The sequence below is a fragment of the Rhodnius prolixus genome, unplaced genomic scaffold (genome assembly GCF_049639745.1).
Source record: "Rhodnius prolixus isolate KJV_2025 unplaced genomic scaffold, Rpr scaffold_9, whole genome shotgun sequence".
Lineage (NCBI taxonomy): Eukaryota > Metazoa > Arthropoda > Insecta > Hemiptera > Reduviidae > Rhodnius > Rhodnius prolixus.
The window spans coordinates 6833792-6859626 of NW_027411604.1; the positions used below are offsets into that span (position 1 = coordinate 6833792).

Here is a 25835-nt window from a genome sequence, read left to right on the forward strand (position 1 = left end):
TTGAAATAGATTATTAAAAATCAAAAACAAAACAATAAAAAGGCTAATATTATGGAATTTTTCACCATTTATCAGTCTATGATTTACTACCATAACTCGAAAGAAAACTACGAGAAATATCGATAATTATCGATATTAGTTTTTTAGAGCTGCGGCTGGAGAAAGAGTGTGGAACATCAGCTTTTGTCAAGGTGGCTGTAGCTGCTAAGAAATTTGGGTTAGAGGTAAACAACGAAAAAACCAAGTATATGGTTAATACAAGGAGAAGAAGAATATTCCAGAACTCAAGGATGGAGGAATACTCTTTCGAAGGCGTGAAAGAATTTAAATGCTAGGGGCGATTTTAACCTCTAATAACATTGTTAGGGAAGATATATGCGAGAGATTTGCAGCCGGTAATGGATGTCTCTGGGCGTTGCTGCCAGTTTTCATAAGTAAATGCTTGTACCGAGCAATAAAGATAAGAATCTGCCAGACGACATTGCGGGAAGCATGGGTATTAACCAAAATGGACGAAAAAAGGGTTTTGCAGGTGGAAAAGGGAAGAATTGAAAAGGATTTTTGGACCCGTAAGGACGCAAAATGGCTATAAAGAACTGTTCGGTGAGCCAGATATAGTAGCCACAATAAAGTCTGGTAGTCTGCGATGGCTGGAACATTTGCAACCGGATGGAAGAGACGAGAGATCCCAGGAAAACGCTATATGGACACCCTGGTGGAAAAAGGCCGAGGGGGTAGGACATTGACTTTGATGGTTGAACGATGTGCGGGACCAATTTGAAGGCCATTGGTCGGCAGAGATGGAGAACACCGAGATAGTCGGCAAGGGATAGAGATAGGTGGCTGAGGCTCACGTCCATTCTCGGATCTTTTGAGGCCTAGAGTAAGAAAGTAAATCCTAGTCTAGAAGCACCTGGTATTTCTTACGCTATAAGTAGACCAATATAATTAAGTTCGTGGGTTTACAAAAGAAATTTCAAAAAATTTAAGAGAGGCAACATTATTTCTGCCTATTAAATTTCTTAGTTTTCAGATAAACGGATGGATTGCCATTCTCAGTTACAGGAAGTCTCTAATCGAACATTCATTGATTGCACTTCTTCGGTAATTCGCATCTTAAATTCACAACTAAATTAATAGAGATTTCATTCAACAAAACCTATAGAATGTTAAAAGATAAAATAATTTATATCAATGAGGTATAAAGCTCCATGTTATAATATAATATATAAAGCTTTTCTTAATCTTAAAAATCTCCTATTATTTGTAGAGATGTTCATTTTCTCTTTTGTGCTTGATCAAACTCATCTTGTAATGGTCGTATCTATAAATTAAATGAGAAAAGAGATTTCTTGCACTGATCAACATTTTTCAAAGATTTAATTTTAGCTTCCGGAAAAATTATTTAGGTATTGTTTTCTCAAATAAAGATCTTTTTATTATGGCGGGAGGGAGGAAGGAACGATGATTTTTTTTTTATTTTCTCTTATCCTTTAGAGACCGAACAGATTTTTCTAATAAGAATTTTCATCCGGGAAAAAACACGTTTTCAGATCCTCCAAGAAAAAAGGTGAAATGAAAAGAAAACAGAACTTCGATTCTGAGGCTCAGAAAATTACAAAATAATAATCTACGAAATATAATGGCCAACTGTAATTGTTGAGAAAACAAATTATTAAAAATAAATTAAGTACAAAAATATTATTTAAAGATTTAACATGCGTAGGTTACAAATGTTCTAATACAAATATTTGGAAAACAGTAAAAGAAATAAAATGGCAAGAAGTTGGTAGAAGTGGCAGAAGAGACCTGGTTTTTAAAAACAGTGACGCAAGCACATGGCTAAGAGGTACCAAAGAGAAATAAATGTCAAGAAAGTGAATTCGTTTTAGGCAGCAGTCTTTGAAAAGAAGAAATTTAAAGGTAAGAAGGAATAAAACGGGTGGTGGCTAGAATGTCAGATTTGGTAGTGAAGAAGTTGAAGGTTTATGGAATTTAATAATGGGAAACAGAATGAGGAGTCTCGAGGATAAATGTCAGCTCATGAAAAGCTTCAGTTTATTTTCGAGAGTATTTCGAAAAACCCCGTTTTTTTTAAAAAAAGAAGAATAATTGCAGAGTAACGGGTTCCTTTAAAACCTGGTTTCTAACTAGGCGTGATTGTTTTCACAATTTAGACTTTTTCTGGTTCATTCTTTCCATAATAAATTGAAACAAATCAGATCCTAGACAGATATTTGATAATTATTACCATCGAGAGAGTTGCATTATTTTAATTTACAATTATTCCTCACTTTTAAATACTTAATAATGCATGCTTCCTCAGCAACCAGTAGAAAAAAAGCGGAAGCAAATAATTATAAGCTCAATTAACTCGCAAGCAAATAGGCCTAGTCAAAAAGGTTTTCTGACAATATATACTAACTATAATAATTTACTGACGTAATGCTGACCCAGAGCCAAGTGCTAACAATGAACTGTACTGTGTTACTATATTTACTGCGTAAAACTGGTACTACTTTTAATCTTTAGTTCCGATCAGTTTACGTCATCTTTCATGTCTTTTGCTGCTACATTTTGCATGTATAGGAAGGTCAAAACTCTTTGTTCGTGAAAGGTGATAAAATATTTTTCTTAAGTAAGATATTTTGGGTTCTGTTATTGGAGCTTGGTCTTTTTAGGAATATTGTTGGTTAAGAAGACATCTTTTTAAAATAATTTTAGGTTAGCCATGCTAGGTTTGATAAGGTGCTAAATTGTATCTTGATTTCCAAGTTTGAGTTAGAATGTTCTAGAGCAGTGGTCGGCAACCCGCGGCTCTTTTATCCAAATTTTGTGGCTCTTCAGCCTGTCCAAAATAAATTGTATATTTCAATTTTATTGAAATAAATGAAAATTTCATTTATTAAAGTGAAGATATTTTTTCAAAAAGAATTTTAAATGAGATTTGGTTTGAAATTGAATAGAATTATATTAAAATACAGTACGCAATATATAGGACTGCCGCCATTTTCATTCAAATACATGTTTAGTTATTATTTATTTGTTTATTTACTTTGCAATATATGAAAATAAATACATAAAACATTTAAATGTTATTGAATATCATAAAATAATAATTTGTGAATACAAATGATCTTCAGAGTTTGTTTACACTACCATCCTTGCAGCTCTTGGTAAGATATATTAAAATAATTTAAGGAGAAATGGCTCACTACTTGAAATAGGTTGCCGACCCCTGATTGGAAGTTGTTCCTGCAATCGGTAATTGCAGGAAAGCAGGAGGTGCACAGATTAGACCAAATTAGACATACCTCTCATAAGGTATAACTTCAGCCGCCTTCATTCCAACGATGGTGCTCGGAGGATACCCGATGATTTTGGAGGCCCGGAGAAGAAAAGCTGAGATATTCAGGTGTCTTTCACGGAAGTGGATCTAGACTTTGTGATTAACCAAAAAAAGACGCCAATAGGGTTAGAAGAACTCATGCTATCTCCTCTTTATAGAAATATGGGAGACTAAGTAAAAAAATACGTATTAATTCACCTGTTGTCTGATTACTTGGATTATTGATTATGAATCATAAGCTCAGGATAGTGTAATAATGGCTATTACAGTAATAAACAAGAGTATTACAACAAACGGATAAGATCAACTGTATTATCTAGTACTGGAGAGAGGGGCACCTTTGAACAGTTTTAATTTCTCGCCAAATATTTAAACACATTTATGATAGGTAATTTTCTCCATATTTTGTGGTGGACCTGTTGTATAATTGACAGAGTTTCCCTTCGTTTACATTGTTTGTAAAGTCAGAATTGAGGAATGTTATATTTTTGTAAGGTGGAAGTAAAATTTTTTGTTACAGCTTTGGAAGTGTATTGTGAAGATTGTAGTGGATAAGGTGTAAGTATTGTTAGTCCATATTAACATTTGGAATTCGTATTTTTAAATCTAGTATTTACAAAAGTTTATTTGCTTGCAAAAAGTGTTGGATATTATATATTTATAGAGAGGAGGCACATTTCAACATCTCAGTTAAAAAGTGCCCTACCAACCATTGTGACTTTTCCGAACCTACCATTAAGAAGCGCAACAAACCGAATATGTAAATTGTAAATAAGGTATTGTAAATACCTTAACTGACAATGTGCAGTGAGCAGTTAATTATGGACTAATATGGTGTAGGGAATATAGGGAGGAATACTGGATGCAGTTTAAAGCTCAAATACAATTAATGCAGAAACCCGAGGGCTGCTGCAAAGGAAGGACTCTTAGAGAATCCTTGTGGTTAAAGGATCACATTGGTTCAGATCCTGTGCCCTTAACAGTGGGGGTGGGAAGGAATAATACGTTATTCTGAAAGGATGGTAACCTAATTCTGGGAAAAAAATATTTCAAATAAAGGAGACAGCTGGCAAATCAGGAGTTATATAAGTAGATAGAAGTAAGAGCTGTTAGGAGCTACTCTCCTTGTGGCAACAATACCCCCCGAGTAGCCTAATCTATTACCAGAGGGTCAACACGTTTGAATACACAGAGTACAAGTCCACTCCAAAGCAATTTCAATAGCATTGTCACAATGGTGACTTTACTTCATGATATTACCGCTAATTAAATCTGGCAGTTGTTAACTGAAAATGCAACAATGCAACTACAATGCATCACCAATTTCCAATCATTTACAACTAAAAAATAATTATTCATGCAATATTAATTAATAATTCGTATCTATTTACTCGTTTTAACAATGAATTCAGCTAAATTAGACTCTTTCTTTTGTATTTTTGAATGAAAACTGGCCGTTGGTGATAAGACAAATCTGGGCACATTGAGTAATTGCAATCATTTTTCCCAACCCAATAGTCTGCGTGCCAAACAATAATAATAGTAATTCAGACAACCATTAAATAAATAATTACCGAATAATTTGCATTATAAATCCCAGCCAAACAAGGGCCTTTTACTTAATATTTGAAAGTATAAAGCGTAAACCTAGATTTAGGGATGAAGGTTAATTTATATATTAAGTAAAGGGTGTTAAAACAAACACCCTATATAAAAATTCCTTGCATATGCAAATTACGCGTATCCAACTAAGTAATTGACGCCATTTTTTTTAAAAAAACAAGCTTTCAAACATTCTAATTGAGACAGTTTCATATTTATAAAAAAAAAATTAACGTGTGGCTGTGTCATGGACACGGCCGTGTGTTGTTCGTGAACACGTTTACGTAACGGGTTATATTTTTTATATAAAATATTTTTATTTATGTATTTAGGATGAAATCAAGGAAACAAATCGACGATCGAACCCAATCTATGCCTATACAGTCCGTTGTCGATGTAGAAGCGATTTCATCATCCACTTGCATAATTTCAACCGCCCCAGCTGCAGATGTAATGACACCGTCGTTGATCCGTTCGGCCGCATTCATTCCGGCACAGCTTGACTCGGTCATATGGTGTTTTATTATTACCATTCGATTTTTCTTGAGAAGCCCTTTCCACCTATACGATCTCTGTATTTGGTTTTGGCTTTTCGACGCGTATAGGCCGACATTATATATTTTTGATAATATATTTTTATTCTAACACCTTATTGTATTCACTGTCACTATTTTACATTAATGTTTTATATGCAATCGATAGATTGTGACAAAAGCTGACGATTAAAACTTAAACGAACATCGTAGCTTCTCCGAGTCAAAAGTTATACTAATTTTAGGATGGAAGATTTGCGAGGAATCGGTCTGAATTACAGTTTCTGTAACTCAACCAACCCGCATAGCCACGCCCTGAAGAGGACAATATATTTGTCGAAACGTTGGCAAATAGACGAGTTGTTTTATTTGACCGATTCCTCGCAAATCTTCCATCCTAAGTTTAACAATTTGCGGTCACGAAAACTATTTATTCATAGTTATACTAATTGCAAATCTCGATACGCAGCAAAATGATCTCAAAATGGCGGCGCTTCCCCCTCCACCGCGCGCGATGCGTCACAGTACTCGTATATCGTAATGAATTCTTTGATCCTTTAGCTATCCAGTGGTCTAATTTAATTTTGGATGTAGACGATAGATTCGAAACTATAATGTCAAACTGTATCACCCCGATTTTGTTATCATTAGGTTTTTTGGATTGCCTCCATATGATAGCAAATTTATACACGTCAAAAAGTAAGAGTACAAAATAAAGATTAAAATGTTAAACCTGCGTCTTTGTTTTTTTCAAAATTAAAAATAATATTTTCAACCGCAAAATTATTATTATTTAAACTAAAAATAAAATAAAAAGAAGACATAATTAAATTTAAAAGTGAAGAAAAATGTAGACACAGGTAGCTAATACAGTCTGCAGCAGAATCAGGCTACCACATTATACCCACTTAATGTCTGCCGATTTATTTAGTACAGCCAATCTATCACCAGTTTAGAGTGGCTATAAAGGCAAGTATCTATAGCCAACTAAAAGTTAGAATTTTGTCCAAAATTTCGTACATTAATTTTACTGATAAATTAATTTAGTTCTTACTAGCTAAAAAAAAATTAACGCACAACATTCTACGACAAATGTACTGATGGAAAAACCTGAGCAATCATTTTCTCCAGTATTTGGTGACAAATGAGGTAATGGAAATGGTGGAAGCTAGCGGTAGACAAAGATGATGTGACAAATGAACAGTATAGATAGACAAAAGAGCACTTAACCATTCTAAGCTCTAAGATATAGTCAAAAAACCAACTTAGGGGATTTATTAAACTAGTGTCACTTAATGAAAACCTTTCAAAACAGCAAGAATACTATCTTATAATAAGGTGAAATGAAGACAGATTACATCAATGTGATTAGCGGCGTATAACGGGGAAATGTTGAAACTTCCTCCTTAATCGGCAATGTCTTCAATCATCAGATCATGCTTCACATGCTGTGGAGAATGTTCGGATAATGGATCAAGTTATATACAACTAGAAGGTTAGGGATAAACAGAAAACCTTGAGAAATGGAACTTACTGCTCTCAAAACTCGTGGAAACAAAGGAAGATCTCAAGAGTAACATGAAATATGGAGAAGTTAAGCAATTTAACGAATTATTATGTTTTTTGTTGAAAAGATTCGATTCTACAGATTGAGGTTGGATTTTTGCATCACAGCCTCCTAGATTAATGTGGCAAAATCAAATAGCATAAAACCAAATTCCTGGGAATGCAATTATTAATTTCTATAAAATATTTCATTTATTCCAATTATCATTTTCGCTCGGCTAGAAAATGGAGAGATCACTACCAGATATTGCACAAATTCTAAATCTAAATCTAAGCAAACATTAAATTGCACATTATTTAGTTATTTTTTTTTAAATATACGTAACTTATTAAAAGTGAGAGAAGATGGTACAGATTTTTGTGCATGGCTTTTTGTCATGACCGGAAACAATAATTTAGAATCCCTCTAAAATAAGAAAAAGTGTTTTTATTTAGCAAATAGGGCTCCATATCTTAAAGACGCTAAAATCGTGGAAAGTTTTAATTAGATTTTCGATCTGTTACCATTATGCCGAATCGGCAGTGAGCTTTTTGTAGAAAATTCCAGCAAACTGGAAGAACAACTTTACTAAATCGATTTTTTCGTTTTTTCGATTTTTTTTTTTTTAATTTCCATACGTTTATTGCGCACATGTAGGCATATCACTTTTATTTGAAATTGGGGGGTGTTTAAGGCCTTTCTCTAACGTTTCATTTGAGTGTAATGTATGGGCGATTCAATCTACTTCTATAACTCGACGGCCAATTTTTCCTTCACTCTCCACCAGCTGACACCCATGATCCTGAGATACTCCTCGAGCTGGGCGCCATCTGGGCCTTCTCAAACCGCGGCTGTTCCCCATACTTATTACATGGTCAGCCCATTTCAACCCTCTGGTCACCAACTTCTCTCTTCATAAATTCCTAGCTGCTTCTAGTTTGGTATGTAAACGTCACATTGTCGCATACCGCTCCATGTAACCTATGGAGGAGGACACTTCTCTCATGGAAACCCAGCACTCACTGCTCGGCACTGATAAAAGAGTCGCAAGTTTCTGCGACATATGTACATCACGGCTGCCCTGATCACCGGCTTAGTAGAGTTTGGAGTTTGGCTTCTCTGGAGATGTCGTGGAATTTAAAGACTTTCAAGGGGATTCCCTTTAAAACTTGAAGGATATTAATAAGCGGAATTTCCGTTTTGCTGAAAAATATTTTGTACCCTTTTAAATAAAGCGTTTTTACCCAAATTGCTGTTAAGAATAAGTCGGGTGAGTGTTGATACCGTTTTGTTTTTGTAAAAATTTTAAATTAAAAAGAAATTATAAAAGAAAATCGAAGAGAGAGAAAGTAATAAAATGGACTTTAATTAATCAATAATTAAAATTAAGTTTTAATTAAAGTTTTTTAAAAATAAAGCTTAATAATTAATAAATACCGGATATATGTTAATCAAAACAAAGACATGATACAAAAATAAAAGATTTCTTAAAAATGGCATTATTTTATACTTTCTAAAGTAAAAATAAAAAAAAAATGGAATTTTGTAGATAATTAAACTTCAATTACTTTTTAATAAGCAATCAATTTTACAACATAGAAGGACAATTAAATTTTTATATCCTATATAATAAAATTTAAAAAAAAACAATAATGAAGACGCCCAATATACTTCAACTCATTCATTTTAGACTTGACAGAGAAAGTTTCATTAGAGAGAACACTGTCCGAAAGCCTGCAGAGCACTGAAAAAAGCTCTGGGCGCTAATGACTTTAGATGTTGATGCGCCTTATGTACATATTTATTAAAAACAAAAAATACAGATTATTCAATCTCTGATGATAGATAGAAATCCGAAACCAGTTCACTGCTTTTCACTGATTTGTTTTGTAGGCGGAAGTCACTTATACGAGGGACGTTTGAAAAGTCCGTGCAAAAATAAAAACTACTTAATTTTTTGGGGTAAACCTTTTTTATTTTTCAACATAGTCTCCTTTTAGGCTTATACACTTCGTCCAACGCTGCTCTAGTTTGTTGATCCCTTCCGAATAATAGGATTTGTCCAAGTCTGAGAAATAGCCATTCGTTTCTGCAATCACCTCCTCGTTTGAATAAAATCTTTTTCCCGCCAGCCATTTCTTCATATTGGGGAACAAATAGTAGTCCGAGCGAGCCAAGTCTGGAGAATAGGGGGGATGTGAAACGAGTTGGAACCCTATTTCCATTAATTTTGCGACCACAACTGCTGAGGTGTGAGCTGGTGCGTTGTCGTGATGGAAAAGGACTTTTTTGTGGGCCAATCGTGGGCGTTTTTCTTGCAGCTCGGTTTTCAAACGGTCCAATACCGATGAATAATATGCACCTGTAATAGTTTTACCCTTTTCCAGATAGTCGATGAGGATTATTCCTTGCGAATCCCAAAAGACAGTCGCCATAATCTTTCCGGCCGAAGGAACGGTCTTCGCCTTTTTTGGCGCAGATTCCCCCCTTGGTAACCCATTGTTTACTCGTAGATTGTTCTTTGGTCTCAGGAGTGTAGTGATGTATCCATGTTTCATCCACAGTGACGAAACGACGCTTAAAGTCCTGCGGATTCTTCTGGAACAGCTGCAAACCGTCCTTGCAACACTTCACACGATTTCGTTTTTCGTCAAGCGTGAGCAATCGCGGCACCCATCTTGCGGATAGCTTTGTCATGTCCAAATGTTGATGCAAAATAATATTTACCCGTTCATTCGAGATGCCCACAGCACTAGCAATCTCACGCACCTTCACTCTTCTGTCATCCATCACCAGATCATGGATTTTATCAATGATTTCTGGAGTAGTAACCTCAACAGGGCGTCCAGAACGTTCAGCGTCACTTGTGCCCATATGGCCACTCCGAAAATTTTGAAACCACTTATAAACTGTTCTAATCGAAGGTGCAGAGTCACCATAATGTTTATCAAGCTTCTCTTTAGTCTCCTGAGGCGTTTTGCCTTTCATAAAGTAGTGTTTAATCAACACACGAAATTCTTTTTCGTCCATTTTTTGAAAATCACTCGACTTCCTCGATTCAAACGAATGCCAAACACAAAGAAATAGACCGATCTGGCTGAAACTTGGTGTGTGTTCTTCCAAGAGATGCTACTAACTAAACATAACCTCGATACGCGCCAGTGGTGCTATCTCTCTGACATTGCACGGACTTTTCAAACGACCCTCGTAAGTACTTATATTCCCAAAATTGAAGGAAATGCATTGCAGTAAGAAAAACTTCGTGTTTAGAGTTTACACAAGATTTTTCTCTCCCACTTTTGGTTTTCTTTTTCTTTTATTTTCTTTTTGACCTCCCTATCCCCGTTTCCACCTTTCCAAATAAAAATAAGAAACAAGGAAAATATCCGGTGACCTACAAACAGAAGGTATAATTTTATAAAGGGAGATTACAGAAAACTCTTGTACCGGCTGGTGCAGGTTTTCAATTTTTTTCCCTGTCAAGTAAAATTGTAATCCAACCTGATCGGAAAAGTCTGTTCCTAAGAAAATATTTCTATTCTTTTTTTTATTTTAATAAAATTGTACCTTTAAGGTTACTTATAAATGTCAGAAAAGTGTTATGGCATTCGCGTGAATTTCTATTATCACTTTTTAAGTAAATTTTGAAAATGAATATTTGGACCCGATAATTAGCTTTGGACTAAACCGAAATTGTCATTGAACGTATTGAACTGATATTTTCCAATTTCTGATTATGTATCTCATTAACGGCTCAATCCAAGGTATCCAAGTGCAGAATAATTTATCCCAGGAGTTTCCCGTAAACGTGGGCCTAAGACAAGGAGATCCAATGTCACCGCTTCTCTTTAATTTGGTATTGGAAGTGGCGATGAGAAATACGCTGTCAATATCTGGTGGTAGTATATACAATCGCCTAGTGTAGTGTCTCGCCTATGCGGATGTCATAGCACTTATAGCTTGGTCCGCAGCGTCACTAAAATCATCCTTTATGGAGCTAGAGGAAAACGCTGCAGAGAATGGTCTGTGTGTCAACGCTCAAAAAAACCAAGTATATGGTGACTACGAGAAGAGCCAGGCAATTTAGGGAGCTACAAGTTGGTCAACACAGTTTCGAAGGAGTGAGGGAATTTAAATATTTGGGAGCTACACTTACATCCAAGAACGAGGTGAGCCACGATGTTAAGAGCAGAATAGCAGCTGGGAATAGATGCCTGGGCATGCTAAGACAAACGCTCCGGAACAAAAACTTGTCCAGGCAGGCCAAAGCGGTCATCTATAAAACGATTATTAGACCGGTTGTTATGTATGGCTCGGAGACATGGGCGCTGACGGTGGCCGATGAAAATAGACTAAATTGCTGGGAAAGGAAGGTCCTTACAACTATCTACGGACCTATAGCTGACAATGGAGTTTTCAGATGTAGATGGAACATCGAGCTGAAGGAGCTGTATAAGGATGCAGACCTGGTGACCGCTATTAAAATCGGAAAACTGAGATGGCTGGGGCACCTAGAAAGAATGGATCGTGGGAGAGGCCCACGCCAGGCTTTTGAAGGTCATCCTGGGGGGAAGACACCGCGGGATAGACCGCGACTCCGTTGGCTACAAGATGTGGAGGATGACCTCCAAAAAATGCAGATTCACCAATGGAGAAGAAAGTCAGTAGATCGTGAGGGCTGGTCTAATCTGCTTAAGGAGGCCAAGGTCCTACAAGGGCCGTAGTGCCAAAGGAAGAAGAAGAAGAATTAACGGCTCAATCTGATTTCCTTCAAAACTTAGTATATTTATCGCAAGCTTTTATATCTGTAACTTTTATTTCCAAAACTTTTTATTCAGAAAACTTCATTTAAAGGGTAGGATTCCCTCCAAAGTGTAATTTTCGGTGCAAAGTCTGGTCAACAACATCTGTTATATTAATACGAATTATGTTGTTTGTTTCTGATATACGCACAAAAAAAGGGAAAGTGCTAGAAATGATATACATATCTAAGACAGAAAACAGTTTAAATTTAAAAACTGACTCCAACAATTTAAACAACATATTACGCCAACTTACTACAAAATACTTGACAATTGGCAACACTGACTTCCACACAACCAAACACATATCACACACAGACCGATCACACTCAGTCCATTAGCAGACAAGACAGAAGACACACCAACCCTCTAATGATGTAAAACAGTATATTGTAAATTAGGTAAATATTTTTTGTAAATTTTCGTTACATTATACATATTCATTGTAATATAATTAATTGGTAATATAATGGTTAACACACTGTAAATATGTTCCACAGCCCTGAAGATGACCTAGTCACCCTAGATCGAAAGCTAGGCATAATAAAGTTTATAATGACTGAAACTGGCATTAATTTTTCATCCTATTGAAACTGTGATTCTGTCACCAAAAATAGTGCACAGTAAGAATGAAATTAAGTTCTTCTCTCTAGAGTTAACCACTCTAGCGTGCCATTTCAGTAAAGAGCTGTTTAAAAGTTTTCTTTAATAGTCTAGGCTAGAGATCATCAAAGTGATCGATCCCTGGGAGTCGATCCGATCTAGGGGATCGATGAATACCAATGCTATTCAATCGCAAACTTATTAACAAAAACGGTGTTCGTTTAGAATGCCATTTGTAATTGCAATGTTGTTGTAAGTAAAGTTTAGTCTGTCGCTACGATATTTGTATTTACGAATAAGTTATGTCCCCCACCAATGTGCATTAGTCTTTCTCTTTCAATTCAACACAGTACGTTTCAAACATTGCTAATCTTGATGAGCGCCATCAATCATGCGTCATCCTTTCTCATTGATTTATGAAAAAAAAGAAAGTGATTTTGTCAAAATAAATCATTTAAGAAACGCGTGTTTTTTTTTTTAAAGAGGGCTCGAGAAGAAAATTGCCACATTTTATTAGATCTCGATGAACAAAAAATTGTTTGGCAGCCGCTGGTCTAGGCTGTCGCCGAAGATATTACTAACAGTTTGGACAGAACGTTTATTGAAATCTTTAATCTCAGAGAATAACTATCTCTCTCTTTTTTTTGCAGATAACATCTGAGGTTATTAGCGCCCGGAGCTTTATTTCTAACTACAGTGCCAGTCTCTCGACAATGAGCTGAAAGAAACTCTTCCTAGAAAGAGATATTCTAAGGGCCCAGCAGCTGCAGTCAAACTAGGACTGTCTATGCGGGAATCCTGTAGGCGGGAAACCACTGAACTAAAACCCTTCCCTCCAAAAACAATTGATCTTATTGGAGAAAAACTGTGACGACACTTTTCAAGAAATTGTTTTATATTTGGAACACTATAAATAGTGAAGATAACTGGCTTTTAGAGCGATTTCCCAAACTTTCAATACAATTTGAATATGTAAACATCGCCAAGAGAATTGTCTACACTATGGTAACTGGTAGGAGGAATAAAAGGGTTTGAGATAAAACCAGTACATATTTTTTTTTATCCCTTTTTAAGGGAAGAAGTTGGAATAAATAGGATTTCTTGTGCTTTAGCTACAAGAGTTTGGTATTGAGGTAGTTTTTTCTAATGTACCTACTTAGCATGATAACTGTACTTTTTTTATGGTTGGTAAGCAGACAAGTTCCCGCAATAAGTGGTGGTGGATATATTCTCTGCCGGATTTCCTAACCAATGAGGATGGTAAAATATTTCCCTATTCTTTATTCCTATTCTTGGTAAATTGGAATACCCTACTTGCATATGGTAACTAATAAGAAATTTATTTAATAAGCATCGCTTGGTTTTTTTTAGTGAATGAGCTAGAAAGAATGTAGGAGATTATTTGAGGTAAAAATGTTTAATAAATTTGGCTGGGAAGGTGGTTTGGCTAAGTGGTTAGCCTTGCTGGATTTCTAAGCGGAGATCTCGAGTTCGAATCCAGTTTCCGGTTCTTTCAAGGAGCTTTTTTACAGTTGACTGACTGGTGATGCAGACAGTATTGTCTATAACAAGAGAGAACATCTGTACCCCAGAAGTGCTGCTTTTAATCGAATTTCTATTTTGCAGATCGATATTTCAATCGATATTTTGTTCTCTCTATCTTTTAAAAAAACACACCCAAAACTGAGTGAGTGAGAATGACAGAGAGAGATACCATTTACCAAAAACCTATTTTTTTCGGACATCACTGCCTTCCATACATTATTATGAAGTGCGGATGGAAGGATATTGCCTCGAAAAGTTAAAGTCGTTTGTCTGACGTAGACAAAAGGATTATGGCCGGTAACCGGGTAACAGGAGCTTACTTCGCTAATTTCAAACTCTTCCATTCGGCCATTATGGTCACGAAAAACAAAAAAATAAACTTGTACAAAACATTAATTAGACCAGTCGTGACTTATATCTCCGAAACATGGACCCTATGTACGGTTGAACTATGAAAATGTTGAAAGTCTTCGAAAGAAAAATGCCGGGGAAGATATATGGATCCTGAATGCGAGGGAGCTGATTGGAGGAAAAGAAAAAATATTGAGCTCTACGAGTGTGAACTGTACGGAGAGTGTGATATTGTGAAGTTTATTAAAGCGAGAAGAATAGAATGGTTAGGCCATATACACGTAGTAAGAATGCCGGAAGATAGAATGCCGAAGGAGATCTTTTAAACCACTATGCAAGGCAAAAGAGGTAGAGGACGTCCAAGAAGACGATGGGCCCAGGATGTGGAGAACGATCTGAACATATTGGGCGTTACAAAATTGGAAAAGTAAAGTGCAGAGTAGAGTGCAGAGAGCAATGGCTAAATGTTGTCAAGGAAGCCTAGGCCGGGCTGGACTGCAGCAAGTATAGGGTGATTGAATGTGATGCAAAATTTCCGAGTTTGATCCACTTCCGGAAATACTAAATTACTGAATAAATTATTCATTTTTTTTCTTTTTTTTTTTAAAAAAAGATTTTCTTAAAAATGGCTCCAATGGAAAATGGAATTTTCTTTGCAGTTTTCAACCACATTGCTCTAGTCTTGGTCCAAAATTTTCATTTAAAAATTTGTTTTTCAGAAATAAAAATCAAAAGTAATCGCCTATTTTTTCAGGCGGGGCTTTGCATCCAACTACCAATTAGGTGTCGTGGACGGAGGCGACTAGCAAACATACTTTACTATTTCTCATATTAACTATTAAATAAAATCCAAGGTCTAGACCGGGGATCGAACCCAGTTCCACAATGCATATTAGCTTTGCAGGTCTTGCCTCTTAACCCGCTCGTCTACCGTGGCGACTAGCAAACATACTTTACTGCAAATTTTTCATATTAACCATTAAAGGTATAGACCGGGGAACATAGCATAGTACCGCAATACATCTTAGCTTTACGGGTCTAGCATCTAACCTCTCGGCTATCGTGGCGACTAGCAAACATACATTACTGCAAATTTCTCATATTAACCATTAAAGGTATAGACCGGGGAACATAGCATAGTACCGCAATACATCTTAGCTTTGCGGGTCTAGCCTCTAAACGCCCAGCTACCGTGGCGACTAGCAAACATACTTTACTGCAAATTTCTCATATTAACCATTAAAGGTATAGACCGGGGAACATAGCCTAGTACCGCAATACATCTTAGCTTTGCGGGTCTAGCCTCTAAACGCCCAGCTACCGTGGCGACTAGCAAACATACTTTACTGCAAATTTCTCATATTAACTATTAAAGGTATAGACCGGGGAATATAGCCTAGTACCGCAATACATCTTAGCTTTGCGGGTCTAGCCTCTAACCGCTCGGCTACCGTGGCGACTAGCAAATATACTTTACTGCGAATTTCTCATATTAACCATTAAAGGTATAGACCGGGGAATATAGCCTAGTACAGCAATACATCTTAGCTTTGCGGGTCTAGCCTCTAACCTCTCGGCTACCGTGGCGACTAGCAAACATACTTTACTGCAAATTTCTCATATTAACCATTAAAGGTACCGACCGGGGAATATAGCCTAGTACCGCAATACATCTTAGCTTTGCTGGACTAGCCTCTAACCTCTCGGCTACCGTGGCGACTAGCAAACATACTTTACTGCAAATTTCTCATATTAACTATTAAAGGTACCGACCGGGGAATATAGCCTAGTACCGCAATACATCTTAGCTTAACGGGTATAGCCTCTAACCGCTCGGCTAACGTGGCGACTAGCAAACATACTTTACTGCAAATTTCTCATATTAACCATTAAATAAAATCCAAGGCCTAAGACCGGGAATCATTCAAAAAAATCATTTAAAGGGATTTTTGGGAGAATAGGTAGGTACTCTTTTTTCATAAAATTCCGATTAAGTACAAGAAATACGGCTCTTCTTAGTTCATATGATAAAAGGTGTGGGTTAAATTTCTAAGTCCGAATTTGTAAAAAATTCCAAAATTTCTCCTTTGGAAACACCAAATTACTAAATGAATTTTTCGCTTTTCTCAGTTTTCTTTTTAAAAAAAGTCTCCTAAATTTTCTCTTAAAAAAAAAAACTACTTAGACCAAAAATTGGTTTATATCAATTATCACGCAAAATTCGTTTTCACCATATTTTTTGGGTGTAAGTTGCAACGAACAGTTAAACATCAATAACAGTTCAACAATAAAAATAACTTGGAGGAAGTCGTCTGAGCGTGTAGACACCACAAATTTTCAATTTCAAGAACATATATACTTTTGCAAGCGCACACAAAAAAAGAAAAATCAAACGTCAACAAAATTTATGAAATGAAATTCAAATTTAAAAAAAACACAATAAAACTCACACCATACAAATAAAAATAAAAAAAATTGTTAATGCATGAAAAAATTTTATGGTAAATACCAGAATTTAAATTACGTAGTTTTTTGTTTTTTCCTTAGTTTTCCCAAACTGTTTACACAGCTGTTTATAATGTAAACGCAAACAATGGTTTTTTGTGTTTGTAAATGTATAAATCTTAAATAAATGACGCATCGCGTTCAAGCATAAAACGCAAAAAAAGAAAAAAAACTTGCAAAGAAAAAGTGTCGAGAAAACATTGTATGATTAATGTAATACCTCTTTTTTAAGGGTTGAGCTCGCATGTGCCCATGATTTTGAATACCTAATATTTATAATACAAAAGTAAGATCAAATACATGTCCTTTCCCGTTTCTGCAAACACATTATGGTGAGAATAAAATACAATTTAATGCACGCTGTTCTATAGATCTTGTTTTTACTTCTGTTTTCTTTTAAATATCATTCAAAACATGTATATTTTTGGGTTAAAAGTTTAACCGCTATTTGTTTTCTTGTTACAATATATATTAATTACACACTTAACATGATCGGGTAACATTTTTTTTAAAAGAAACTCTTATTTTGTATAAATTACTACTCAAATTAATTGGCAAGAATAAATTTTTCGTTATCTAGTAACCTCAAAACAGGATAAGAATTTACCCCCAACGTAATACTTATTCTTCCGAGGATAACCGAAAGAGTTCTCTTCAAGATATTTACCCAGTTTTAGATTTTAAAAAAGAAAAGATAGAGAGAAATCCCATGAGAATTAATTATACTGGATGAATCAACTTAGAAAACATTTAATTTAGGTATATTAAAAATGTTCGCCGTATTTTTTTAAGATTTCATTTTTAACAATAAAAGTAAATTAATTGCTTAATTTTTCAGGAGGGCTTTACGTCCAACTACCAAATTTGGTGTCATACTTAACTGTAAATTTTTCGTATTAACCATTAAATAAAATTCAAGGCCTAGAGACCGAGAATGAACCTAGTACCACGATACAGGTCTCGCCTCTTAACCGCTCCGCTACTGTGGCGACTAGCAAACATATTTTACTGTAAATTTCTCATATTAACCATTAAAGGTATACACCGGGGAATATAGCCTAGTACCGCAATACATCTTAGCTTTGCGGGTCTAGCCTCTAACCGCTCGGCTATCGTGCCGACTAGCAAACAAACTTTACTGCTAATTTCTCATATTAACCATTAAAGGTATACACCGGGGAATATAGCCTAGTACCGCAACACATCTTAGCTTTGCGGGTCTAGCCTCTAACCGCTCGGCTATCGTGGCGACTAGCAAACATACTTTACTGCAAATTTCTCATATTAACCATTAAAGGTATACACCGGGGAATATAGCCTAGTACCGCAACACATCTTAGCTTTGCGGGTCTAGCCTCTAACCGCTCGGCTATCGTGCCGACTAGCAAACAAACTTTACTGCTAATTTCTCATATTAACCATTAAAGGTATACACCGGGGAATATAGCCTAGTACCGCAACACATCTTAGCTTTGCGGGTCTAGCCTCTAACCGCTCGGCTATCGTGGCGACTAGCAAACAAACTTTACTGCTAATTTCTCATATTAACCATTAAAGGTATAGACCGGGGAATATAGCCTAGTACCGCAATACATCTTAGCTTTGCGGGTCTAGCCTCTAACCGCTCGGCTATCGTGGCGACTAGCAAACATACTTTACTGCAAATTTCTCATATTAACCACTAAAGGTATAGACCGGGGAATATAGCCTAGTACCGCAATACATCTTAGCTTTACGGGTCTAGCATCTAACCGCTCGGCTATCGTGGCGATTAGCAAACATACTTTACTGCAAATTTCTCATATTAACCATTAAAGATGTAGACCGAGGAATATAGCCTAGTACCGCTATATATCTTAGCTTTGCGGGTCTAGCCTCTAACCGCTCGGCTATCGTGGCGACTAGCAAACATACTTTACTGCAAATTTCTCATATTAACCACTAAAGGTATAGACCGGGGAATATAGCCTAGTACCGCAATACATCTTAGCTTTACGGGTCTAGCATCTAACCGCTCGGCTATCGTGGCGATTAGCAAACATACTTTACTGCAAATTTCTCATATTAACCATTAAATAAAATCCAAGGCCTAAGACCGGGAATCGAACCCAGTACCATAATGTATATTAGCTTCGCAGATCTCATTTTTTACAATAAAAAAAATACTTTTTCTTGTAAAATACCCAAGGGAATCTTTTGGGAGTTGTGAATTGCGTTTTCCAATTTAAATACATTTGAAAATTACTATTATTATTATTTTATAATTTAATATTTAGAAACCATTTAAATGTTTCAGTAGAAATCTTAGTTTAAAAAAAAAAAATATTTGTATGTAATAATTTAGTAAAAATTTGTACGTCATTTTGTTCCCATTTTTGGGGATGAACTCAAAATTTTGAATGTACGATTGTATCAAGTTAATGGCTGTAAAACTAAGATATTTAGGAAAATTATTTAAAATAAAAGTGAAAAACTCTCACAAGATAAAAAATAAATAAAAATTTGGGATTATCTAAGGAAACCATAATTCTGCTAGCTATAAAAACCGGAAGAAAAAGAAAGGAATTTGACCAAAATTTTCCAAAATTTATTTTTCACAGGTAATATAACCGCGTTCCGTGGACCAGTGAATCTATGAAAAGCGATTTTTCTGCGTATTTTCTTTGAATTAAAAATATCTCAAAATCTACAAACAAATTTTGTAGGAGATAAATTTCAATTGGTTGTTGCTACCATCTAACTTGACCTTAATTTCATGGTAAAAAACCTTTCTACCGGAAGTAACTCGTACAGTAGGGATTTTAATGTTCTCCAATATGGCTGCAATGATTTACTAAACTTGTAGATAAATTTGAGTATAAAAATTTTAATTTTTAAAGGGATAAACTCAGTTGTTAGCGCAGTGGATGGTTAAAATTCAATGAACTTGTAAGCCGAAGGAACAATTCCGTGGTGGCTTTACCCTTCAGATCTCTCACTTCCTAGGGACTTCTACAGTTCCACTGTCCAGTGATGGACAATGTTGTCCCGAGGCCAACAATGCACTGAGAGTTAATCACCCTAAATATTTGACGTGAATTAAATTAATACAAAACAGAAATCACTCATCATAATGATCTTAATATAAAAGGGTAAAACATCTCGTTAAAATGGTTGATTCGAAGAAGAACAGTCTACCATCTTGATAAGACTGATATTAATCTCAATTCTCCTAATGATATAAGAAAAAGTTTATTATGGATTGTGATTTAATGTTCGTTACCTAGTTACACAAGGCGTATATATTCTAAATCAGAATATTTCTCATAGCAATTTTTATAATGAGCTTCTTAGCTGAATTAAAACAGTAATCATCACGGGTAGCTCAAATCTAATGCTTCTATCAGCAGAGAAGTGGACTTTTTTCTAGTTGCGCTACTTTTGGACGCCTATAGTATTTAATTTTTCAGCTGTTCACATTTATTCCGGAAGTGTGTTCCAACAATTTTTCTTAAAAACGTAAAATGTTTTCCTTTTTTTTTTTTTTGGATTTATTTGGATTTTTTAAAAATTTCATTCCAGAGTTAATTAACTTTTCGTGTGAAGGGGAAAGGCTAATTAATATCAATTTGCTCCCCCCAAAATCTTATTTCTAAATTTTATGCCGTACAATTTTATTATAAAATCAAAATTTTCTCCAATAAATCATTTAAAATTACTATTTAAACTAAATGTTTTCATTTTTAGAAGTAGAAAATTTCATCAGCAACTAATAAATTTGCTGATGCGTTATTTTGAGAGGGAACAAAAGAAAAACTAAATTTGGCGGGAGAAAAATCTCCAAAATTTAGCAATTAAAGATTTTTTTAAATATATTTTAAATTAAAAACAACATAAAAATCTTTAGAACTGGATTTTATGGAATTCATTGGAATGCGTTGATGTTATTCTGTCCAGAAAAGTACCAAAAAAAAACATCAAATTACTTGGAACTAAGTCCTACCGTTGCTAAGCAAGACTTTGAAGGAAGAAAGAAAAAAGTTGGGTATGAAGATTTTGGAGTAGGAGTTTTTTTTGGACACTAGTCTCAGGAGGAAGTTGTGGGAAATTTTGTGCGTCATTTTGTTCCCATTTTTTGGGGATGAACTCAAAATTTTGAACGTGCCTTTTTTTGTTTTGTTTTCTTAATAATTTAAGATTCTCACGCATTTTGTTTTTGTTTTTTTAAAATTATTTTATCCTAATTTAGTTGTTAATTAAATATATTTTTAATAAAATTTGAAATATCGTAGAAAAATACTAGAGATTTGACAGTTTTGATTGGACTACCTGTTGACACTTGTAGTGAAGTGTATCAAGCGACTGGGCTTGTGTAGATACATTGGCCAATCGTATAGGCTTTAGTAGTTGTTGCTGTGGTTGATGTTGTTGTTGTTGTTGTATAGACATGTTGTTCACATTGACGGAGTGCATCTCGAGACTAACTGGCGGCACAAACAGTATACGTATACCCAACCACCAAACACACTCAGCATGGACCATAGTCTGTTCTGACTACATCACAGCGCAAGCGCTTTCTTTCATATACTCCCTCCAAATTCTCTATCTTCTCATTCACTCCGACCATTCACAATTCATTCTTTAAAAATACTAGTGGCGAGTATCTTCAACAATAAAAGCGGTTAAAGGATGGTGTACGGCTGTCTGTGGATGTCTGTAGCGGAAGTAGATCCAATGATATTTTTTTTTTCTTTCTTTTGAAATTTTATTTTTTAAAAAAAAGCTCAAATAAAGTAAATTAATGGCAAGATTTGTTTTATTCCTTTTATACACAAATCGTTCTCCCTTATTATAGGGTCTAGGGAGGGTCTGTTCCCCTAAGAGAGGTTTATTGTACCATTCCCTTGACAGTCTAGAAGGATAGATCCACCTCTCCTTACAAGCTCCAAGATCTCCACGAAGTCTTTGATCTTCTATGGCTGCACAAAGCCTCAATATATCTCATATGAAGATGGCAACGCGAATTCCCTAGGCTAATGTTCAAGCAAAGCTGTGTGTGAGCAATACTTTTCGTATTTTCAATTAACTCAGAATTTTAGTAGAATATTTTTATTTTAAAGAAGCAGTCCGTCCACAAATTGTAAATAGAACCTAAATTCCTTCCCCCTACACACAAAAATGGCACCTTAAATTGAAGCCAAAAAATGCCCCTCCTGAAATCACGCAATTTCAAGAAGCTCAAAGAACAAAAATCAAGAACATATGGTTTTCAAGAAAAAAACTGAAAACCTTTAAACTGGTTTTTCACTAAAGGCACAAATAAAATATTCATATTATTTTTTTCAAAGAAAGGAACAAAAATAAAGCACATTAATAATATCTTATTTCCAGATGAACTAGTAAAGATGAAAATTTTTCTAAGCAAATGCCCGCAGGACAAGAGTGTAGGTAGCCCCCACTATCTACAAAGACAAATATCACCTGACTCGGCCATTTACCGTGACAAGGTAGCTGGAATTCGCCCAACATAACAGGCTGATAAAGCGAACGGAATTATTCTGTCCGTTTTTACATTGCAAAAAAAGAGCAACTTTTTTACATATTACTCTCCATTTCCTCCTCTCCATTTGTATAAATGTTCACTGTGTAATGTTGTTTTATAATAGAAAAAAAAAAAAAACTCGAGAGAGCACTATACACGCGTTGGCACAAATTTGATTCGATTTGACAATTAACTCTAGTGAAAACGAAATACATGAAGGCAGCAAGAACCACATATAACGTTCAAGCACATAATTTTAACATAGTTCTCCAAGAGTGTGCATGGATTCCATGCAAATGACTGCAAATCGTGACTACCGAATAATGAAATTGAGCAAGAGTGATTCAAAAAGTGGCCGCTGTGAGTGGATGTTTGTTCTCACTATTTTAACATTGCAAATCCCCGCCGGAAATAATCTCTTTTTTTGAGTTTCGAGGTGCCCAGATAAGGTGACCTTGTTTTTTTATAAATTGCCATTCCGTCTCTCACTATGGAGTCAGCAAAGCAGGAAATCGAAATTTGATTATTAGATATTTCTGCCAAAAGACTGACTTGGAAACTGCGCACACGACTTAAACGAACTGAAGTTAACAGACGTTATCGACTACTTAAAAGACTACTAGACCAACGTTCAAAAACTTTCACTTAATAACAATCGACTGATTTACAATTCTATACTAAAACCCGTCTGGATGTACTGGTATTGAACTGTGAGGTTCAAAGAAACGCTCCAATCTTCACAGAATTCAATCTCTTCAGTCTGAAATTCTCCGCACTATCGTTAAACAGCTCCATTTTATGTTTCCAATCTAAACTATCCACACCGACTTGTAAATCCCTGTTTGTAGGTCCAGATTGGCAGGAACTCGCCTATAAAAGTTTTCATCCAGAACTTGCACACTCATTTCAATCCATCTTTTGTCCGCCATTTACCATCCAGATCATTCTCCCAGACGATTGAAAAGTGGCCTCGCGATTTTCTCTCTTCTGAAGAGAGTAGCTAATCCTGGAGACGACTTAGGGAGTGTTATCACTGGGTAACTTCTCCCCTCAATTAGTGAGTTCGTAGTGGTGTCAGTTATTGTCATTGTTACTTAGTTATGGCGCACCTAGACGCTGGTGTAACTTAACAAATAAGTTTTTTTTAAAAAAATTATTAGGTAAGGTGTACCACCAACGGATAAACCACTTTTTACTCTTAATCACACCACCGGAAGTGACTCTCACTGAATTGACTTATAGATTTTTCTCGAAAACAGATCCTATGATATTCTTTAAACGTGCTAAATTTTTATTTTCCTTCATTTAATAATTTTAATCGAGTAAAAACTAAGTTTTTAAAGATATCTCAAAAATAGATGCAAGAATTTGGGGGAAAAAATCAATTAGGACCAATTTTGGATTCATGAAACCGTAAAGCTTACTTTTTTTTAAAAAAAAAAAATAATAATAATCATTACCCTGTAACTCTCTAATTTCATAACATTTTGTTAACCCAAATATTAATTATAATGTTTTTCAAAATATAAGTTTAACGATTTTACTTATAACGTAGTTTTCACGAAATAATAACCATTTGAAATTTATACCTGATTTAAAAACATGGTTCTTAGATTATGTTACGAAATTTAAGTTAACTAGATTAAATGCCAATTTTATTTTTATCAAAATAACGATTGAAGCGGAAGAACTTATTCTGGTCCACAATGCACGAGAAAATGTCAGAAGAAGGCCAAGGTTATTTCCCGTTTCATAAGGAAAATTGATAGTGCTTTACTCTAACAATTAGGCAATTTTTCTCTTGAGTTTTCATAAAATTTGTTTTTGGTTAACTTCAATATCAATTTTTTTGAATTAATTTTTAATATTCCTCTTTAATGAAGACCTGAATAATATTGGGAGAAATAGAGAAAATTACAATGATTGATTGATTGATTTGATTGATTGTTCCAGTCCATAAAACTAAACCTTTGGATTGATTATATGAGATCGCCTAGGGTTCATGATTGATCATTTACTTTGATGTCAAACCCCTCTATTGCCAACTTCATTCTTAAATAGTTTTTCTCCCCTTTAAAAAATTTGTTAAATTCCGGAATCTTGAAACTTTAATTGACTTCTTTTTTGTTTTTTTTTTAGAATTTAAGTTATTTCAAAATTTTCGTCATGAAGAAAATTTTTGTTTACAACTCAAGGTAAGCAACCATTTGCCCCACCTCTCCTCTACATACCTTTTTCTAAAAAAAAAAAAAGAAAACTTGCAAATTGAAATGTTTTCCACGCTTTATATGCTGGTGGAAATTACTAGAAAAGTCACGATAATATAAATATATTAGGAGCTTTTCTACTTGTTAAATAATGCCAATAAATCGATATACAAGTGGTCAATTACGAGTTATCACGATTTTCCTTTCGTGAACTTATTTTCCTGCATCCAATTATTTAATATTCAACAAACAAGAAGAAGAGGTAATGATGAGTGACCGCCATAGTGCTAGCTACCAAAATTTCAGAGTTTTTTTTTCAAAATAAAGTCTAGAATTCAAGTGGAGATTGTTACAAAACTATAATATCCGGCCCAAAATACTAACAATGTTGAAACGTGTTAAAATATCGTTTTAAACCAGGAATAGATTTGTCGCCTTGGGCAACATAAATACGGAGAATAGCCACATATCTAATAAAGTGAAATATGTATCTCTGTAATAACAGCTAGAGAGATGTCATAAAACTTTTACTGTATAGTGGATATACACAATTCTTAAATTAGCATCTTTTATTTAATTTGCATAATTATGAAGGTAGAACGATTGCAATTGATTGCATTAATTGGTAGATAGGGAAGTTACGAGTGTAATTAGTTTACGTTTCGTATGCAGCAATTGTTAGGCGCTTAACTTTATTATTTCTCTTTCTATTTATCTCCTCGTACTGTAGTAGAAATCAGGAAGTCAGAATGAGATAGGAATTTCGAATATGTGAGTGCGTGATTTCTGAAATGTAGAGAACATACCTAATCAAAATAAAACAGCAAGTTCCAATTGAATATCTGGTCTAGGTAATACAATAAGCTTTCGGAGAATATCACCCAAACGGAAGTGCCAAAAAAAAGAAGGTTTTCCCAGTTTTCTTGGAGATTTTCTCAAAATGGGCTCCTAATTTTTCCAGGATAAAAGGAACAATGGCATTTCCAGTTGAGGGAAGCTTTTCTATTAAGTGCTATGCTATTATATCACACCGCTTTGACTAATATTGGCCATTTTAGCACCTCCTGCCCCCTAGTTATCCGAAGAAATACTTTTTTGAAAAACATTAAAGATTGAAATGTAAAGTGAAATAAAAGATATTTCACAACTACTAAAGATTCAGTCCTTTTTGTCTCATTCAGAATCCTCCAAGACTACTCAGTATCCAAATCGGCTCTGAAGAGAAGACTTACCAGTTACCCTCATGAAGAGCAACAGTCTTAATTCAAACC

General features: G+C 35.1%; 1 protein-coding gene and 1 long non-coding RNA gene across 3 annotated transcripts in view; one reads left to right on the forward strand and one right to left on the reverse strand.

Annotated features, from left to right (window-relative positions):
- The window catches only part of LOC141454592 (uncharacterized), a 319464-nt gene that overhangs the window by 230355 nt on the left and 63274 nt on the right, over positions 1-25835 (forward strand). The window lies entirely within an intron of this gene.
- Positions 1-25835, reverse strand: part of Nos (Nitric oxide synthase) — a 229640-nt gene that overhangs the window by 190662 nt on the left and 13143 nt on the right. Inside the window, exon 1 of one of the 2 annotated variants that reach the window (XM_074128932.1) lies at positions 21145-21380. The exons of the other annotated variant lie outside the window; for it this stretch is intronic. Coding sequence (XP_073985033.1) covers positions 21145-21357 — 213 coding nt within the window. The 5' untranslated portion in view covers positions 21358-21380. Of the gene's footprint in view, positions 1-21144; positions 21381-25835 lie in introns of those variants that run through there. 2 annotated transcript variants of the gene reach the window in all.